At 33.7% G+C, this 21056-nt stretch overlaps 1 protein-coding gene across 2 annotated transcripts in view; it reads right to left on the bottom strand.

The window, feature by feature from the left end:
• LOC127716479 (alpha-1,3-mannosyl-glycoprotein 4-beta-N-acetylglucosaminyltransferase B-like) overlaps positions 1-21056 on the bottom strand; it is a 124659-nt gene that overhangs the window by 9308 nt on the left and 94295 nt on the right. For both annotated transcript variants that reach the window (XM_052222704.1, XM_052222703.1), the window contains exons 11-13: positions 17491-17598; positions 4106-4299; positions 701-953 (exon numbers count right to left, since the gene is read on the bottom strand). In XM_052222704.1, the coding sequence (XP_052078664.1) occupies positions 701-953; positions 4106-4299; positions 17491-17598 (555 nt within the window). The remainder of the gene's footprint in view (positions 1-700; positions 954-4105; positions 4300-17490; positions 17599-21056) is intronic.

The following is a 21056-nucleotide window of genomic DNA, read 5'->3' as shown; positions in this document are numbered from 1 at the left end:
CACTCCCTTGATATCAACTCATCATAATACAAAGTAAAAAATATTAAATCATGTTGTAACATATAAGCAGCTATAATGTTATGATAGTTCAAATAAATGTATTGTCTAACAGGACATAACAATTAATAATTGTTTATTTTTTGTAAATTTATTGTAAAAATAAAATGTTAAAATCATTACATACGCTACTATGCTGACATTAAATATCATGGACATGGATATTCTCTGAAAATTTAATGTTGATAAAATGTTACACTAAGGAGGTTTCTTAGGTAACATGGCCTTTTCTAGATTTAGCAAAACTTTAAATTTTTGGTTTTCAATTCTCTTCAACATTATTCCAGCCATCCAACTAATTTGAATTGGCTACCACTTTTGTATATGATATCTGGCATACTAAATTATAATTAATAATGATATCTTTGATGACTTCTTGCATACCTCACTAAGTTTGACTCTTTTTCAGATTTTGCCTTGATTAATAAAATAACTCATTTCAGATCCTGCATTGCTTACCTCACTAAGTATAACCCAGTTTTCACTTGACTTATGCATTGCTTACCTCCCTTAGTATAACCCAGTTTTCACTTGACTTATGCATTGCTTACCTCACTAGGTAGAACCCAGTTTTCACTTGACTTATGCATTGCTTACCTTACTAAGTATAACCCAGTTTTCACTTGACTTATGCATTGCTTACCTCACTAAGTATAACCCAGTTTTCACTTGACTTATGCACTTTTATTCTTATTTTTGAGAGTTTTCCCACATCACTTTCTAATGTAACATGTACAATTCCTTCCTTATCAAATTCTGCTAAATCAAAGTATCCATCTTTGGTTTTCTTTGCCCTGTTTTTAATAGGATCATGATAATTAAGAGGAATAACTTGTAATGATGTATTGTAAAACTTGTCTTCTCTGTGATCAGCTTTCCCACTCCGAAATAAAATCCTGTAATAAGATAAAAAAATAAAATGCTCCGCAGGGCGCAGCTTGATACGACCGCAGAGGTCGAACCCTGAACAGTTGGGGCAAGTATGGACACAATATTCAAGCTTGATACAGCTCTGAATTTGGATTGTGATTAAATATTTGACACAGCATAGGTTTCTGACACAGAATGAATGTGGTCTAAGAACTTAAAAATTTTTAATTGGATATTCACCTTTTATGGTCCAATATCCAAAATCTAAATACATGGTTAGATTCAGCATATCAAAAAACCCCAAGAATTCAATTTTTGATGAAATCAAACAAAGTTTAATTTTGGACCCTTATGACCTCAATGTGGACAAAGTTGATAACGGGGACCAAAAATCAAAAATCTAAATGCATGGTTAGATTCAGCATATCAAAGAACCCCATATATTAAATTTTTGTTGAAATCAAACAAAGTTTAATTTTGGACCCCGATTTGGACCAACTTGAAAACTGGGCCCATAATCAAAAATATAAATACATGTTTAGATTCAGCATATCAAAGAACACTAAAAATTAAATTTTTGTTAAAATCAAACTAAGTTTAATTTTGGACCCTTTGGATCTTAATGTAGACCAATTTGAAAACGGAACCAAAAATTAAGAATCTAAATACACGGTTAGATTCGGCATATCAAAGAACCCCAATAATTAAATTTTTGATGAAATCAAACAAAGTTAAATTTTGGACCCTTTGGACCTCAATGTGGACCAATTTAAAAACGGGGCCCAAAATCCAAAAACTTAATACACGATTAGATTCAGCATATTAAAGAACCCCAAGAATTCAAGAATAAAACCCCATTGAAATTGATCAAGAAATAAGCAATTTATACGAAGTATCTTCTTTTGCACAATACTGTGCAATTGAATATTTCTTGCTATTGCGCAATACTGTACAATTGACAATTTCTTGCTATTGCGCAATATTGTGCTATTGGATATTTCTTGCTATTGCGCAATACTGTGCAATTGAAGATTTCTTGTTATTGCGCAATACTGTGCAATTGAAGATTTCTTGCTATTGTGCAATACTGTGCAATTGAAAATTTCTTGCTATTGCACAATACTTATTATATAATAATTTACACATCCTGTTTGGTGTGTATCTCCTACCATATCATTATTATTTGCTTTTAAATATTAATCAGAAATAATCAACTTAAAATGGAAAATTTTAAAAGAAAAAAAAAAGGAAAAAAAGACAAAAAAAGACAAAAAAAAAATCCCCCCCCCCAAATTTTTTGAACCCCCTTATGATTCATCACCCCCAAAATCAATCCCAGCCTTCCCTTTGTGGTATGGTACCTTGCAGTACAATTTCAGAGAGATCCATACACTTGAACACAAGTTATTGTCTGGAAACTAGAAAAATGTGTTTTTTGGACCCTTTTTGGCCCCCAATTCCTAAACGTTTCGGGCAATTACCCCCAAACTCAATTCCAGCTTTCCCTTTGTGATATGGAACCTTGTAGTACAATTTCAGAAATATCCAAACACTTACACACAAGTTATTGTCATGAAACTAGAAAAATGCTTGTTTTTTGCCCCTTTTTTGGCCCCTAATTCCTAAAATTTTGAGGCAATTACCCCCAAAATCAATTACAGCCTTCCCTTTGTGATAAGGAACCTTGTGGTACAATGTCAGAGAGATCCATACACTTACACACAAGTTATTGTCTGGAAGTTACAAAAATGCTTATTTTTGGCCCCTTATTCCTTAACTGTTGGTACCATAACCCCCAAAATCAATCCCAACCTTCCTTTCGTGGTATTGAACCTTATGGTAAAATTTCATGGAGATCCATTCACTTAAACTAAAGTTAGAGTGCGAAAAACCAATGTGTCTTCGGACGACGCCAGACGACAACGACGACGACGCCAACGTCATACCAATATACGACCAAAAAATTTTTAATTTTTGCGGTCGTATAAAAACAACTATAAAAAGTAATAACTGTCCAATTTAATGGATAAATCATGGACTGAATGCAATAAATTTTAATTCATTCTGCTCATTGGTTTAATTTGCTGTAAAAAATGCACTGTTTATACCAAAGTATAAGATAAGATAAGGCAATTTCTTTGCCCTTGTAATTAGAAAAATCAATCAGTGCAGTGTTTTAAATGACCTATTATTTATCATTCTTCAGGTAGTCACATACTTATAATACTGTGGATTCATAATTATTCGTTGGATACCAATTTTCGTGAACCACGAAATTAAATGTTCAACGAATGACATATTTTCTATAGGCTTGTATGCAGACTAGGGAAAACCACGAAATTAAATATCCACGAATACGTAAGATTTCCTTAATCCACGAAAATAAATGAATCCACAGTAGATTTGAAAACGAGAGAGAGTTTCTCAGCTACAATCTCATGTAGCTGAGAAATTCCTGAGTTGAAAGATCACAGATAATCTGTTCATTGCTATTTTCCTGGGCAACGTCAATGATGTTAACTTGTCATAAATTGTGATGGATGTTTACACAATTTTGGCTGCTGGATCCCATCTGTAAAGGGCATACCTCTAGAACAGTTGAAGTAATGCCACCAAAATTCAAACTTGATCTGTGTTTTGTGGTAATAAGCATTGTGTATAAGTTTCAAAACATTTGGTTGAAGCAAACTAAAGTTAGAGAACGGAAACGAAAAATTCAGCAATTTTTCCATCTGTAAAGGGGCATAACTCTAGAACGGAAAAAGTGACGCCACCAAAATTCAAACTTGATCTGTGTTTTGTGGTAATAAGCATTGTGTATAAGTTTCATAACATTTGTTAAGCAAACTCAAGTTAGAGAACGGAAACCAATTTTGGAACGTACGTACAGACGTCCAAGAGTAAAGCTACGGCGGGGGCATAAAAATACTTTCACCACATCATTTTTGGTAAAACACATTAAAGTTGACAATTTCTTCCAATGCAGCAAGATAAACGTGTCATATTCAGTGGGCAAGAGTTAGCAGTGTTACAAATAATAATTATTAAGCCTTGACCTGTCCAGGGATTAAACTCACAATATCTTGCACTCAAGCCTAGCAGCAAATTCAAGCCTAACAGACACAAGCAACAAAAACTGGCCCCAATAAAAGAAATCTCACAGTTGTTAAATACTTACTCATCTAAAGCAACTGGTGGTTTCAGTATTACTTCTATGTAATCATCTTCGTTAGGAGCTAATGCCCAGAAAATGTCTTGCCCTATATAAGCTTTCTGTACAGTAAATTTGAGGTAAGTTGTCAAGGAAGTCCTTAATTCAGCTGGAGGATTCACATGTACACGAAATAACATATGTTTTCCAAAATCTCTATCCTAAAATAAATAAAATAGAGATGTGAAATAAATGTCAATAAAATGCTCCGCAGGGCGCAGCTTGATACGACCGCAGAGGTCGAACCCTGAACAGTTGGGGCAAGTATGGACACAACATTCAAGCTTGATAGAGCTTTGCATTTGGATTGTGATTAAATATTTGACACAGCATAGGTTTCTGACACAGAATGAATGTGGTCTAAGAACTTAAAAATTTTAAATTGGACATTCACCTATTATGGTCCATTATCCAAAATCTAAATACATGGTTAGATTCAGCATATCAAAGAACCCCAAGAATTCAATTTTTGATGAAATCAAACAAAGTTTAATTTTGGACCCTTTTGACCTCAATGTGGACAAAGTTGATAACGGGGCCCAAAAATCAAAAATCTAAATGCATGGTTAGATTCAGCATATCAAAGAACCCCAAATATTCAATTTTTGTTGAAATCAAACAAAGTTTAATTTTGGACCCCGATTTGGACCAACTTGAAAACTGGGCCCATAATCAAAAATATAAATACATGTTTAGATTCAGCATATCAAAGAACCCTAAGAATTCAATTTTTGTTAAAATCAAACTAAGTTTAATTTTGGACCCTTTGGACCTTAATGTAGACCAATTTGAAAACGGAACCAAAAATTAAGAATCTAAATACACGGTTAGATTCGGCATATCAAAGAACCCCAATAATTCAATTTTTGATGAAATCAAACAAAGTTTAATTTTGAACCCTTTGGACCTCAATGTGGACCAATTTAAAAACGGGGCCCAAAATCCAAAAACTAAATACACGGTTAGACTCAGCATATTAAAGAACCCCAAGAATTCAAGAATAAAACCCCATTGAAATTGGTCAAGAAATAAGCAATTTATACGAAGTATCTTCTTTTGTACAATACTGTGCAATTAAATATTTCTTGCTATTGCGCAATACTGTACAATTGACAATTTCTTGCTATTGCGCAATATTGTGCTATTGGATATTTCTTGCTATTGCGCAATACTGTGCAATTGAAGATTTCTTGCTATTGCACAATACTGTGCAATTGAAAATTTCTTGCTATTGCACAATACTTTATATATAATAATTTACACATCCTGTTTGCTGTGTATCTCCTACCATATCATTATTATTTGCTTTTAAATATAAATCAGAAATAACCAACTTAAAATGGAAAATTTTAAAAGAAAAAAAAAGGAAAAAAAGAAAAGAAAGGAAAAAAAAAAAATCCCCCCCCCCCCAAATTTTTTGAACCCCCTTATGATTCATCACCCCCAAACTCAATCCCAGCCTTCCCTTTGTGGTATGGTACCTTGCAGTACAATTTCAGAGAGATCCATACACTTGAACACAAGTTATTGTCTGGAAACTAGAAAAATGTGTTTTTTGGCCCCTTTTTGGCCCCAAATTCCTAAACGTTTCGGGCAATTACCCCCAAACTCAAACCCAGCTTTCCCTTTGTGATATGGAACCTTGTAGTACAATTTCAGAAAGATCCATACACTTACACACAAGTTATTGTCCTGAAACTAGAAAAATGCTTGTTTTTTGTCCCTTTTTGGCCCCTAATTCCTAAAATATTGAGGCAATTACCCCCATCATCAATCCCAGCCTTCCCTTTGTGGTATGGTACCTTGCAGTACAATTTCAGAGAGATCCATACACTTGAACACAAGTTATTGTCTGGAAACTAGAATAAAATGCTTCGCTGGGCGCAGCTTGATACGACCGCAGAGGTCGAACCCTGAACAGTTGGGGCAAGTATGGACACAACATTCAAGCTTGATACAGCTCTGAATTTGGATTGTGATTACATATTTGACACAGCATAGGTTTCTGACACAGAAAGAATGTGGTCTAAGAACTTCAATTTTTTTAATTTACCTATTATGGTCCAATGTCCAAAATCAAAATACATGGTTAGATTCAGCATATCAAAGAACCCCATATATTCAATTTTTGTTGAAATCAAACAAAGTTTAATTTTGGACCCCAACTTGGACAAACTTGAAAACTGGTCCCATAATCAAAAATCTAAACACATGTTTAGATTCAGCATATCAAAGTACCCGAAGAATTCAATTTTTGTTAAAATCAAACTAAGTTTAATTTTGGACCCTTTGGACCTTAATGTAGACAAATTTAAAAAACGGGACCCTAAATTAAAAATCTAAAAACACAGTTAGATTTGGCATATCAAAGAACCCCAATAATTCAATTTTTGATGAAATCAAACAAAGTTTAATTTTGGACCCTTTTGACCTCAATATGAACCAATTTGATAGCGGGCCCACAAATAAAAAATCTAAATACATGGTAAGATTCAGCATATCAAAGAACCCCATATATTCAATTTTTGTTGAAATCAAACAAAGTTTAATTTTGGACCCCAATTTGGACCATCTTGAAAACTGGGCCAAAAATCTAAAATCTAAATACATGTTTAGATTCAGCATATCAAAGAACCCCATATATTCAATTTTTGTTGAAATCAAACAAAGTTTAATTTTGGACCCCAACTTGGACCAACTTGAAAACTGGTCCCATAATCAAAAATCTAAACACATGTTTAGATTCAGCATATCAAAGAACCCCAAAAATTCAATTTTTGTTAAAATCAAACTAAGTTTAATTTTGGACCCTTTGGACCTTAATGTAGACAAATTTAAAAAACAGGACCCAAAATTAAAAATCTAAATACACGGTTAGATTTAGCATATCAAAGAACCCCAATAATTCAATTTTTGATGAAATCAAACAAAGTTTAATTTTGGACCCTTTTGACCTCAATATGAACCAATTTGATAGCGGGCCCACAAATAAAAAATCTAAATACATGGTAAGATTCAGCATATCAAAGAACCCCATATATTCAATTTTTGTTGAAATCAAACAAAGTTTAATTTTGGACCCCAATTTGGACCAACTTGAAAACTGGGCCAAAAATCTAAAATCTAAATACATGTTTAGATTCAGCATATCAAAGAACCCCATATATTCAATTTTTGTTGAAATCAAACAAAGTTTAATTTTGGACCCCAACTTGGACCAACTTGAAAACTGGGCCCATAATCAAAAATCTAAACACATGTTTAGATTCAGCATATCAAAGAACCCTAAGAATTCAATTTTTGTTAAAATCAAACTAAGTTTAATTTTGGACCCTTTGGACCTTAATGTAGACAAATTTAAAAAACGGGACCCAAAATTAAAAATCTAAATACACGGTTAGATTCGGCATATCAAAGAACCCCAATAATTCAATTTTTGATGAAATCAAACAAAGTTTAATTTTGGACCCTTTGGACCTCAATGTGGACCAATTTAAAAACGGGGCCCAAAATCCAAAAACTTAATACACGGTTAGATTCAGCATATTAAAGAACCCCAAGAATTCAAGAATAAAACCCCATTGAAATTGATCAAGAAATAAGCAATTTATACGAAGTATCTTCTTTTGCACAATACTGTGCAATTGAATATTTCTTGCTATTGCGCAATACTGTACAATTGACAATTTCTTGCTATTGCGCAATATTGTGCTATTGGATATTTCTTGCTATTGCGCAATACTGTTAAATTGAAGATTTCTTGCTATTGTGCAATACTGTGCAATTGAAAATTTCTTGCTATTGCACAATACTTATTATATAATAATTTACACATCCTGTTTGGTGTGTATCTCCTACCATATCATTATTATTTGCTTTTAAATATTAATCAGAAATAACCAACTTAAAATGGAAAATTTTAAAAGAAAAAAAAAAGGAAAAAAAGACAAAAAAAAAAAAATCCCCTCCCCCAATTTTTTGAACCCCCTTATGATTCATCACCCCCAAACTCAATCCCAGCCTTCCCTTTGTGGTATGGTACCTTGCAGTACAATTTCAGAGAGATCAATACACTTGAACACAAGTTATTGTCTGGAAACTAGAAAAATGCTTATTTTTGGCCCCTTTTTGGCCCCCAATTCCTAAACGTTTCGGGCAATTACCCCCAAACTCAATTCCAGCTTTCCCTTTGTGATATGGAACCTTGTAGTACAATTTCAGAAATATCCAAACACTTACACACAAGTTATTGTCATGAAACTAGAAAAATGCTTGTTTTTTGGCCCTTTTTTGGCCCCTAATTCCTAAAATTTTGAGGCAATTACCCCCAAAATCAATTACAGCCTTCCCTTTGTGATATGGAACCTTGTGGTACAATGTCAGAGAGATCCATACACTTACACACAAGTTATTGTCTGAAAGTTACAAAAATGCTTATTTTTGGCCCCTTTTTGGCCCCTAATTCCTTAACTGTTGGTACCATAACCCCCAAAATCAATCCCAACCTTCCTTTTGTGGTATTGAACCTTATGGTGAAATTTCATGGAGATCCATTCACTTAAACTAAAGTTAGAGTGCGAAAACCAATGTGTCTTCGGACGACGCCGGACGACGACGACGACGACGACGACGATGACGACGACGCCAACGTCATACCAATATACGACCAAAAAATTTTTAATTTTTGCGGTCGTATAAAAATGCTTATTTTTGGCCCCCAATTCTTAAACGTTTCGGCAATTACCCCCAAACTCAATTCCAGCTTTCCCTTTGAGATATGGAACCTTGTAGTACAATTTCAGAAAGATCCATACACTTACACACAAGTTATTGTCATGAAACTAGAAAAATGCTTGTTTTTTGGCCCTTTTTTGGCCCCTAATTCCTAAAATTTTGAGGCAATTACCCCCAAAATCAATCCAAGCATTCCTTTTGTGATATGGAACCTTGTGGTACAATGTCAGAGAGATCCATACACTAACACACAAGTTATGTCTGGAAGTTACAAAAATGCTTATTTTTGGCCCCTTTTTGGCCCCTTATTCCTTTACTATTGGTACCATAACCCCCAAAATCAATCCCAACCTTCCTTTTGTGGTATTGAACCTTGTGGTAAAATTTCATAGAGATCCATTCACTTAAACTAAAGTTAGAGTGTGAAAACCAATTTGTCTTCGGACGACGCCGGACGACGCCAGAGACGACGCCAACGTCATACCAATATACGACCACAAAATTTTTTTTGCGGTCGTATAAAAATAGACACCAACCTAATTGCAGGTCTCATCAATAACAATGCTTTCTTCCTACTAGCTTAATTTCTTTTTCACATAATCCAAACATTATCAATAATTTTGCAAACGAGGTCACTGTTAGATGACCATGATAGACAGACATGTACATCTTACAATCATTCTTTAAACCAAATGAAGTTTACCTATTGCATAAAGTGTCTGAGAAACAGACCAAACTAAACTCCTAACTATCCTACTGCCTGTCGATACTTTTATTTTGGCATTGCACAAGTCATGTCTTCTTTGACTGTCCATGACGTTAAAACACTAAATCCCTGGGATGTGTTTTAGTTGATTTTAGTCTCTGATGCATGATTTTTTCTTATTAATTGTTTTTGGCTTTTAACTAGCTTTCAGTAACTGCGAGTACTCTCAAATCGTAATTTCGTTTTAATTTGACTTGTTGATACAATTTGAAATGTATTTTTGTTATTTAATGTTTACTTATTCAGTGTTATATCTAGACTCACTATTTTTAATATATACCACCTTTGATAAATGACGATAAATTTTCATTTTTGTTCTTGTACTAGGAACAACAAAATTATTTATTTTGTAAAAATTATTTCCGTACTCCATGTATACCTTACTACAAAATTAGTTTTATTTACCTGTGTACGTTATTTTATTTGGCGGCATTTTGTCTAAGGTTTTGATATTGTTAAACATCTAACCCCCTTGATTTATTAATTTTGTATTCACATTGTGTCATAGATCAAATTTATTCGTTCAGTGTATGTTCACTTGTTTTTGTTAATACGTCTTTTGATTGAGTTAAGCCATTTCAATTGTTTTTTATAGTGTGTCTTTCTATGTTGTGATGTTACACTTTTGTTTCAGGTAGGGTGAAGGTTGGCGGCTATTAAAACGTTTAAACCCGCTGCATTTGTTTGCACCTGTCCTAAGTCAGGAACCTGATGTTCAGTGGTTGTTGTTTGTTGATGTGGTTCATAAGTGTTTCTCTTTATAGCTTGCTGTTAGGTGTGAGCCAAGGCTCCGTGTTGAAGGCCATACCTTGACCTATAATGGTTTACTTTTATAAATTATTACTTGGATGGAGAGTTGTCTCATTGGCAATCATACCACATCTTCCTATATCTATTCTCGTTTCTCGTTTTTTATATAGACTAGACCGTTTTTTTTCCTGTTTGAATGGTTTTACACTAGTCATTTTTGGGGCCCTTTATAGCTTGATGTTCGGTGTGATCTAAGGTTCCATGTTGAAGGCCATACTTTGACCTATAATGGTTTACTTTTACAAATTGTGACTTGGATGGAGAGTTGTCTCATTGGCACACATACCACATCTTCCTATATCTATATAATAAAAAAAGGGCTCAGCTTGATACGACTGCAGAGGTCGAACCCTGAACAGTTGGGGCAAGTATGGACACATCATTCAAGCTTGATACAGCTCTGAATTTGGATTGTGATTAAATATTTGACACAGCATAGGTTTCTGACACAGAATGAATGTGGTCTAAGAACTTAAAAATTTAAAATTGGACATTCACCTATTATGGTCCAATATCCAAACAAAGTTTAATTTTGGACCCCGATTTGGACCAACTAGAAAACTGGGCCCATAATCAAAAATCTAAATACATGTTTAGATTCAGCATATCAAAGAACCCTAAGAATTCAATTTTTGTTAAAATCAAACTTAGTTTAATTTTGGACCCTTTGGACCTTAATGTAGACCAATTTGAAAACAAAACCAAAAATTAAGAATCTAAATACACTGTTAGATTCGGCATATCAAAGAACCCCAATAATTCAATTTTTGATGAAATCAAACAAAGTTTAATTTTGGACCCTTTGGACCTCAATGTGGACCAATTTAAAAACGGGGCCCAAAATCCAAAAACTTATTACACGATTAGCAGTCTTCACGCTGAGTGGCAGCCCAGGCAGCCCAGGCTTGTAATATTGCTCTCGGGCCTGTAAAAATCATATCTACAAGCCAACAGAATCTAACTAAAAATTTTCAAAAATTGAGCTCCGGGCCTGTAGATTTAGCAGTTCATCGTGAAGACTGCGGTTAGATTCAGCATATTAAAGAACCCCAAGAATTCAAGAATAAAACCCCATTGAAATTGGTCAAGAAATAAGCAATTTATACGAAGTATCTTCTTTTGCAAAATACTGTGCAATTGAATATTTCTTGCTATTGCGCAATACTGCACAATTGACAATTTCTTGCTATTGCGCAATATTGTGCTATTGGATATTTCTTGCTATTGCGCAATACTGTGCAATTGAAGATTTCTTGCTATTGCGCAATACTGTGCAATTGAAGATTTCTTGCTATTGTGCAATACTGTGCAATTGAAAATTTCTTGCTATTGCACAATACTTATTATATAATAATTTACACATCCTGTTTAGTGTGTATCTCCTACCATATCATTATCATTTGCTTTTAAATATAAATCAGAAATAACCAACTTAAAATAGAAAATTTTAAAAGAAAAAAAAAGGAAAAAAAGAAAAAAAAGGAAACCCCCCCCTCCCCCAAATTTTTTGAATCCCCTTATGATTCATCACCCCCAAACTCAATCCCAGCCTTCCCTTTGTGGTATGGTACCTTGCAGTACAATTTCAGAGAGATCCATACACTTGAACACAAGTTATTGTCTGGAAACTAGAAAAATGTGTTTTTTGGACCCTTTTTGGCCCCCAATTCCTAAACGTTTCGGGCAATTACCCCCAAACTCAATTCCAGCTTTCCCTTTGTGATATGGAACCTTGTAGTACAATTTCAGAAATATCCAAACACTTACACACAAGTTATTGTCATGAAACTAGAAAAATGCTTGTTTTTTGCCCCTAATTCCTAAAATTTTGAGGCAATTACCCCCAAAATCAATCCCAGCATTCCCTGTGTGATATGCAACCTTGTGGTACAATTTCAGAGAGATCCATACACTTGAACACAAGTTATTGTCTGGAAACTAGAACTAGAGGCTCTCAAGAGCCTGTGTCGCTCACCTGTATTTACTGATGCTTTGGAAATCATGTAAAATAAGGTAAAAATCATAATTAATAGTATTAGATATTAGATATTATAATGATCTAAGATAATAACAAAAAACTGCAGATAAATCCAAATCTGATGAACATTTTTGCCACCTGTCAGATTTGCTCTAAATGCTTTAGTTTCAGAGATATAAACCAAAAACTGCATTTTACCCCTATGTTCTATTTTTAACTAAGTTGGCCATGATGGTTGGAAGGCCGGGTCATCAGACAAATTTTTTAAACTAGATACCCTAATAATGATTATGGCCAAGTATGGTTAAATTTGTATCTGTAGTTTCAGAGAAGAAGATTTTTGTAAAAGATTACAAAAATTTACGAAAAATTGTTAAAAATTGACTATTAAGGGCAATAACTCCTAAAGGGGTCGACTGACAATTTTGGTCAAGTTGACTTATTTGTAGATCTTACTTTGCTGAACATTATTGCTGTTTACAGTTTATCTCTATCTATAATAATATTCAAGATAATAACCAATAAAATGCTCCGCAGGGCGCAGCTTGATACGACCGCAGAGGTCGAACCCTGAACAGTTGGGGCAAGTATGGACATAACATTCAAGCTTGATACAGCTCTGAATTTGGATTGTGATTAAATATTTGACACAGCATAGGTTTCTGACACAGAATGAATGTGGTCTAAGAACTTAAAAATTTTAAATTGGACATTCACCTATTATGGTCCAATATCCAAAATCTAAATACATGGTTAGATTCAGCATATCAAAGAACCCCATATATTCAATTTTTGATGAAATCAAACAAAGTTTAATTTTGGACCCCGATTTGGACCAACTTGAAAACTGGGCCCATAATCAAAAATCTAAATACATGTTTAGATTCAGCATATCAAAGAACCCTAAAAATTCAATTTTTGTTAAAATCAAACTAAGTTTAATTTTGGACCCTTTGGATCTTAATGTAGACCAATTTGAAAACGGAACCAAAAATTAAGAATCTAAATACACGGTTAGATTCGGCATATCAAAGAACCCCAATAATTCAATTTTTGATGAAATCAAACAAAGTTAAATTTTGGACCCTTTTGACCTCAATGTGGACAAAGTTGATAGGAGGGCCCAAAAATCAAAAATCTAAATACATGGTTAGATTCAGCATATCAAAGAACCCCATATATTCAATTTTTGTTGAAATCAAACAAAGTTTAATTTTGGACCCCGATTTGGACCAACTTGAAAACTGGGCCCATAATCAAAAATCTAAATAAATGTTTAGATTCAGCATATCAAAGAACCCTAAAAATTCAATTTTTGTTAAAATCAAACTAAGTTTAATTTTGGACCCTTTGGACCTTAATGTAGACCAATTTGAAAACGGAACCAAAAATTAAGAATCAAAATACACGGTTAGATTCAGCATATCAAAGAACCCCAATAATTCAATTTTTGATGAAATCAAACAAAGTTAAATTTTGGACCCTTTTGACCTCAATGTGGACAAAGTTGATAACAGGGCCCAAAAATCAAAAATCTAAATACATGGTTAGATTCAGCATATCAAAGAACCCCATATATTCAATTTTTGTTGAAATCAAACAAAGTTTAATTTTGGACCCCGATTTGGACCAACTTGAAAACTGGGCCCATAATCAAAAATCTAAATACATGTTTAGATTCAGCATATCAAAGAACCCTAAAAATTCAATTTTTGTTAAAATCAAACTAAGTTTAATTTTGGACCCTTTGGACCTTAATGTAGACCAATTTGAAAACGGAACCAAAAATTAAGAATCTAAATACACGGTTAGATTCGGCATATCAAAGAACCCCAATAATTCAATTTTTGATGAAATCAAACAAAGTTAAATTTTGGACCCTTTTGACCTCAATGTGGACAAAGTTGATAACAGGGCCCAAAAATCAAAAATCTAAATACATGGTTAGATTCAGCATATCAAAGAACCCCATATATTCAATTTTTGTTGAAATCAAACAAAGTTTAATTTTGGACCCCGATTTGGACCAACTTGAAAACTGGGCCCATAATCAAAAATCTAAATACATGTTTAGATTCAGCATATCAAAGAACCCTAAAAATTCAATTTTTGTTAAAATCAAACTAAGTTTAATTTTGGACCCTTTGGACCTTAATGTAGACCAATTTGAAAACGGAACCAAAAATTAAGAATCAAAATACACGGTTAGATTCAGCATATCAAAGAACCCCAATAATTCAATTTTTGGTGAAATCAAACAAAGTTAAATTTTGGACCCTTTTGACCTCAATGTGGACAAAGTTGATAACAGGGCCCAAAAATCAAAAATCTAAATACATGGTTAGATTCAGCATATCAAAGAACCCCATATATTCAATTTTTGTTGAAATCAAACAAAGTTTAATTTTGGACCCCGATTTGGACCAACTTGAAAACTGGGCCCATAATCAAAAATCTAAATACATGTTTAGATTCAGCATATCAAAGAACCCTAAAAATTCAATTTTTGTTAAAATCAAACTAAGTTTAATTTTGGACCCTTTGGACCTTAATGTAGACCAATTTGAAAATGGAACCAAAAATTAAGAATCTAAATACACGGTTAGATTCAGCATATCAAAGAACCCCAATAATTCAATTTTTGATGAAATCAAACAAAGTTAAAATTTTGGACCCTTTGGACCTCAATGTGGACCAATTTAAAAACGGGGCCCAAAATCCAAAAACTTAATACACGGTTAGATTCAGCATATTAAAGAACCCCAAGAATTCAAGAATAAAACCCCATTGAAATTGATCAAGAAATAAGCAATTTATACGAAGTATCTTCTTTTGCACAATACTGTGCAATTGAATATTTCTTGCAATTGTGCAATACTGTACAATTGACAATTTCTTGCTATTGCGCAATATTGTGCTATTGGATATTTCTTGCTATTGCGCAATACTGTGCAATTGAAGATTTCTTGCTATTGCGCAATACTGTGCAATTGAAGATTTCTTGCTATTGTGCAATACTGTGCAATTGAAAATTTCTTGCTATTGCACAATACTTATTAGATAATAATTTACACATCCTGTTTGGTGTGTATCTCCTACCATATCATTATTATTTGCTTTTAAATATTAATCAGAAATAACCAACTTAAAATGGAAAATTTTAAAAGAAAAAAAAAAAGGAAAAAAAGAAAAAAAAAAAAATCCCCCCCCAAATTTTTTGAACCCCCTTATGATTCAGCACCCCCAAACTCAATCCCAGCCTTCCCTTTGTGGTATGGTACCTTGCAGTACAATTTCAGAGAGATCCATACACTTGAACACAAGTTATTGTCTGGAAACTAGAAAAATGCTTATTTTTGGCCCCTTTTTGGCCCCCAATTCCTAAACGTTTCGGGCAATTACCCCCAAACTCAATTCCAGCTTTCCCTTTGTGATATGGAACCTTGTAGTACAATTTCAGAAATATCCAAACACTTACACACAAGTTATTGTCATGAAACTAGAAAAATGCTTGTTTTTTGCCCCTTTTTTGGCCCCTAATTCCTAAAATTTTGAGGCAATTACCCTCAAAATCAATTACAGCCTTTCCTTTGTGATATGGAACCTTGTGGTACAATGTCAGAGAGATCCATACACTTACACACAAGTTATTGTCTGGAAGTTACAAAAATGCTTATTTTTGGCCCCTTTTTGGCCCCTAATTCCTTAACTGTTGGCACCATAACCCCCAAAATCAATCCCAACCTTCCTTTTGTGGTATTGAACCTTATGGTAAAATTTCATGGAGATCCATTCACTTAAACTAAAGTTAGAGTGCGAAAACCAATGTGTCTTCGGACGACGCGGGACGACGCCAGACGACGACGACGACGACGCCGGACGACGACGACGCCAACGTCATACCAATATACGACCAAAAAATTTTTAATTTTTGCGGTCGTATAAAAACTGCAAAATTTCCTTAAAATTACCAATTCAGGGGCAGCAACCCAACAACAGGTTGTCAGATTTGTCTGAAAATTTCAGGGCAGATAGATCTTGACCTGATAATCAGTTTTACCCTATGTCAGATTTACTCTAAATGCTTTGGTTTCAGAGATATAAGCCAAAATCTACATTTTACCCCTGTGTTCTATTTTTAGCCATGGCAGCCATCTTGGTTGGTATGCGGGGTCATCGGACACATTTTTAAACTAGATACCTTAATGATGATTGTGGCCAAGTTTGGTTAAATTTGGCCAAGTGGTTTCAGAGGAAAAGATTTTTGTAAAAAGCTAACGACGACGGACGACGGACGCCAAGTGATGAGAAAAGCTCACTTGACCCTTCGGGTCAGGTGAGCTAAAAATGCTTATTTTTGGCCCCTTATTCCTAAACATTTCCGGCAATTACCCCCAAACTCAATTCCAGCTTTCCCTTTGTGATATGAAACCTTGTAGTACAATTTCAGAAAGATCCATACACTTTCACACAAGTTATTGTCATGAAACTAGAAAAATGCTTGTTTTTGCCCCTTTTTGGCCCCTAATTCCTAATATTTTGAAACAATTACCCCCAAAATCAATCCCAGCATTCCCTTTGTGATATGGAACCTTGTGGTACAATGTCAGAGAGATCCATACACCAACACACAAGTTATGTCTGGAAGTTACAAAAATGCTTATTTTTTGCCCCTTTTTGGCCCCTAATCCCTTAACTGTTGGTACCATAACCCCCAAAATCAATCCCAACCTCCCTTATGTGGTATTGAACTTTATAGTAAAATTTCATAGAGATCCATTCACTTAAACTAAAGTTAGAGTGCGAAAACCAATGTGTCTTCGGACGACGACGAAGACGACGACAACGAAAAAAATTTTTGCGGTCGTATAAAAACATAATGTAAACCAAAGAACCATGAAAATGAGGTAATGGTCAGATGAATCCTGCCAGACAAACATATATACCTTACAATCATTCTTTAATGATTCATATTTTTCTCGTTGTTGTTTCAATAATGTTAACAAAGTATCTTCTATAATCGTAATCTTCCTGGTTTTAGTGTGTAAAAAAAAGTTATTTTACCTTTAACTTCTGTACTTTCCCTTTAAGAGATGACTGCATACCAACATGTTGAAACAATGAAGGTTTAAATCGAACTCTTACTTCCTGTTTCATCCGATTACAGTGTTTCTAAAAAAATAAGAAAATAAGACGTGATCAGGGTTAGCATTAAGTGTTTATGACTTTGCTGATTTGTGTAAGTAGCATTGGTAAATGTTTGTGGTCCTAAGCATGTAGAAAAAAATGAAGAATGTGTCCATGGGACACAGATGATTCCCCCTGCTTGCATATAATGTTATAAAGGGCATAACTCTAGAACTATAAAAGTGATGCCACTCAAATTCGAACTTGATCTGTGTTTAGTGGTAATAAGCATTGAGTATAAGTTTCATAACATTTGGTTAAGGCAAACTAATGGAAACCAATTTTGTGATGTACATGTACATACAGACATACTGACAGACAAGGGTAACACTTATTGCCCCCTCTGATGCGGAGGGGGCATAAACATTATAAAACTGAACTTTTCATAAATCTATTCAGCATCTATATTGCCAATAAGTTCATATTACTGCCTCAGTTGTCTACTTTTTATTAAATTTTATGAAGAGCTATGAAAATTAATACTTTTGGAAATAAAAATTGCTTCAGTGAAAACTTGATTCAGGTGAATTTACCTTAGATTTATGTTAGGTTTACTAGAATTTCTCTGAACAGTTTTGTTTTCAACAAAATACATGTACTGTTTTGTTAACTAATGACTTTCATTCAAACTGACCAGTCGCAAAATATTCAGATTAGGTTCTGGCAATTCTACAGTAGACTAAGTAATATACTTTTGCTTATATAAATAAACTCTTGAAACAGAGATATGTCTGGCCTGTATGTAATTATAAGATTCTTACATACAATGAAGTCGAAAGCAAATTTTGAAATTAAAATGACAATACTTTAACAAGTAAACTTTGCAAAACATTTAAAGTCAATATACCAAAACTGAAGGTGCAGGGCCAAATAATCCTTTTGTAATTGGGAGCTGCCATTGCTTATACAACTTTATACCAAATACCATTGGCCATTGACATATCATACCTTAAACTTAATAATTCTTAAACAAAAACATAAAATTTAGCATGTAAACTACGGTAAGCAAAGGTTTCAAAGTCAATAGACTATGACCATGACTGAGGGGTTGGGACCAAATTATCTCCATTGAAATGAGATGTGCAAATGCTATAACATCTGCATACCAAATATCATTGAATAACCATAAGTGTTTCCCCTTATACCTAATCTCAAACTTTAACATGTAAACTAAGCAAAAGTTTCAAGGTCAATGGACCATAACTGAGGGGCGGGGCCTAATAATCCATGAAAATGAGATGTCACAGTGCTAATACAACTGCATACCAAATACCATTGACCTAACACTAGTGATTCCCTTTAAACTGACCTTATTAACAAGAGGCTGTCAGAGTGACAGCAAACCGGATTTTCCTGCAGAGGTCAAACCCTGAACAGTTGAGCAAGTATGGACACTTCATTTAAGCTTAATTAAAACTGCTCTGAATTTGGATTGTGGTTGAATTTTTGACACAGCATAGGTTTGTGACACAAAATGAATGTGGTCAAAGAACTGAAATATTTGAAATTGGACATTTATTTAATTACCTACTATGGTCCAATATCCAAAATCTAAGTACATTGTCACAATCAGCATATCAAAGAACTCCAAAAATTCATTTTTCAATGAAATCAAACAAAAGTTTAATTTAGGACCCTTTGGACCACAATGTAGACCAATTTGATAAAGGAGCTCACAATCCAAAATCTCTCAATACATGGTAAGATTCAGCATTTCAAGGAACCACATAAATTCAATTTTTGTGAATCAAACAAAGTTTAATTTTGGACCTTGATTTGGACCAACTTGAAAACTGGGCCCAAAAATCTAATATTCAAATACAGGTTTAGATTCAGCATTTGAAAGAACCCTATATATATTTAATTTAAGTTGAAATGAAACACAATTTAATTTTATCCATATATTTTCTGGGAAATAACTCAAACTTGATAAATAGATATGATTATAATGAATAAAGTGATGACTAAGTTCTATAAAATTAGATATGATGTAATTTTTCAAATTATAATCAATACATGTAGTATAATAACAACAACCAGTGATGACTAAGTTCTCTTAAATTAGATATGATTTAACACTCAAACATTGTTAAAATCAGCATATCAAAGAACCCAAGAATTCAATTGTTGATTAAACAAAAGTTTAATTTAGGACCCTTAGTACCTCCATGTGGTATTATCTAACTAATAATGAAAATAAATACAGGTTTAGATTTAGCATTTCAAAGAACCTTATATATATTCAATTTATGTTGAAATCAAACACAGTTTAATTTTGGACCCTAATTTGGACCAACTTGAAAACTGGGCCCAAAATCAGAAATCTAAATATATGTTTATTAATAGACAATCTAAGCTAAGTTTTAAAAGGAGTTCACCTAATCCAGAAAATATATAAAGCATTCAGAAAATTAGTTTTTACAGAATAACAAACAATTAACAATTTACCAAAGTAAAGAAAAAAAATCAAAAATTTTATGTATCATTAATACAGTCTTTTAAAAATCTATAAAACTTATCTGTAATTACAGTGGCGTAGCTAGACTTATAATGATCTGCACGCAGAAGTTGTTGAGCGTAGCGAGGCGAAAAAAATTTTGGACCCTTTTTTACAGAAAATGAATCTTTTTTCGATCTAAGATGGTTAATTTTGAAGTGAAGTATGCACAGTTGAGTGTTTTGCTATACTAGTATATCAAATCAAAGACCTAAAACTGACCTAAAAAATTCTAAAAACTTTGCAATGCTCGCCAATTTATTATGCTTCAAAGAAAGAAAGGGCGAGAGAACTGGATCCTCTCATGACATATATGTTAACATACGAAAACAAAGCAATTCAAACAATCAATTTTTAATTTGGTGATATATGAATGTGACGTTCGTATGTAAGACCGTATGTAAGACTGAAGTTAACAACCAAGGTCCTTTAGGAGAGTAACATTTTCATTTGCCTAGCATTGTTAAACGTGTCAATAACTTCTTTAGTGTCAATGTCAAAATCAGAATGAACGTGCAGCAGTGCAAGTGAAGAAAGTCTTTCTTGTCCCATGGTCGATCTCAGATACGTTTTTACGCGTTTCAGAGCGCTGAAAGAGCGTTCAGCAGTAGAGGTTGAGGGTGGCATGGTGAGAAGTATTTGCAGAATACAGAATATATTTGGGCAATGTTCTTTCGGCGTCATCTTCAATGTTGCATAGAGATGGTCTGGTTTCTTATATGGATAAATATCCCATCGCGCAACCCACCTTTTAATTTTGAGAAGAAACTGATCTTCTGATTGAAGATCGGACTCGTAGGCGCGAAATATGCGAATTTGATGGTCCCTATTCAAACTTTTCAGATTGTTTGGAAGAAGCATATGGGCAAGAAAACGTTCTTCCGAATTGACAAGACGATCTCGTAGTTCGTTTTAAATTAGTAGATGGTCTAAAAATTGTATATAC

The sequence above is a fragment of the Mytilus californianus genome, unplaced genomic scaffold (genome assembly GCF_021869535.1).
Source record: "Mytilus californianus isolate M0D057914Y unplaced genomic scaffold, xbMytCali1.0.p SCAF_9, whole genome shotgun sequence".
NCBI classification, from domain to species: Eukaryota; Metazoa; Mollusca; class Bivalvia; order Mytilida; family Mytilidae; genus Mytilus; species Mytilus californianus.
The sequence above is the reverse complement of the archived record's forward strand: the minus strand, read 5'-3'. Positions and strand labels throughout refer to the sequence as shown.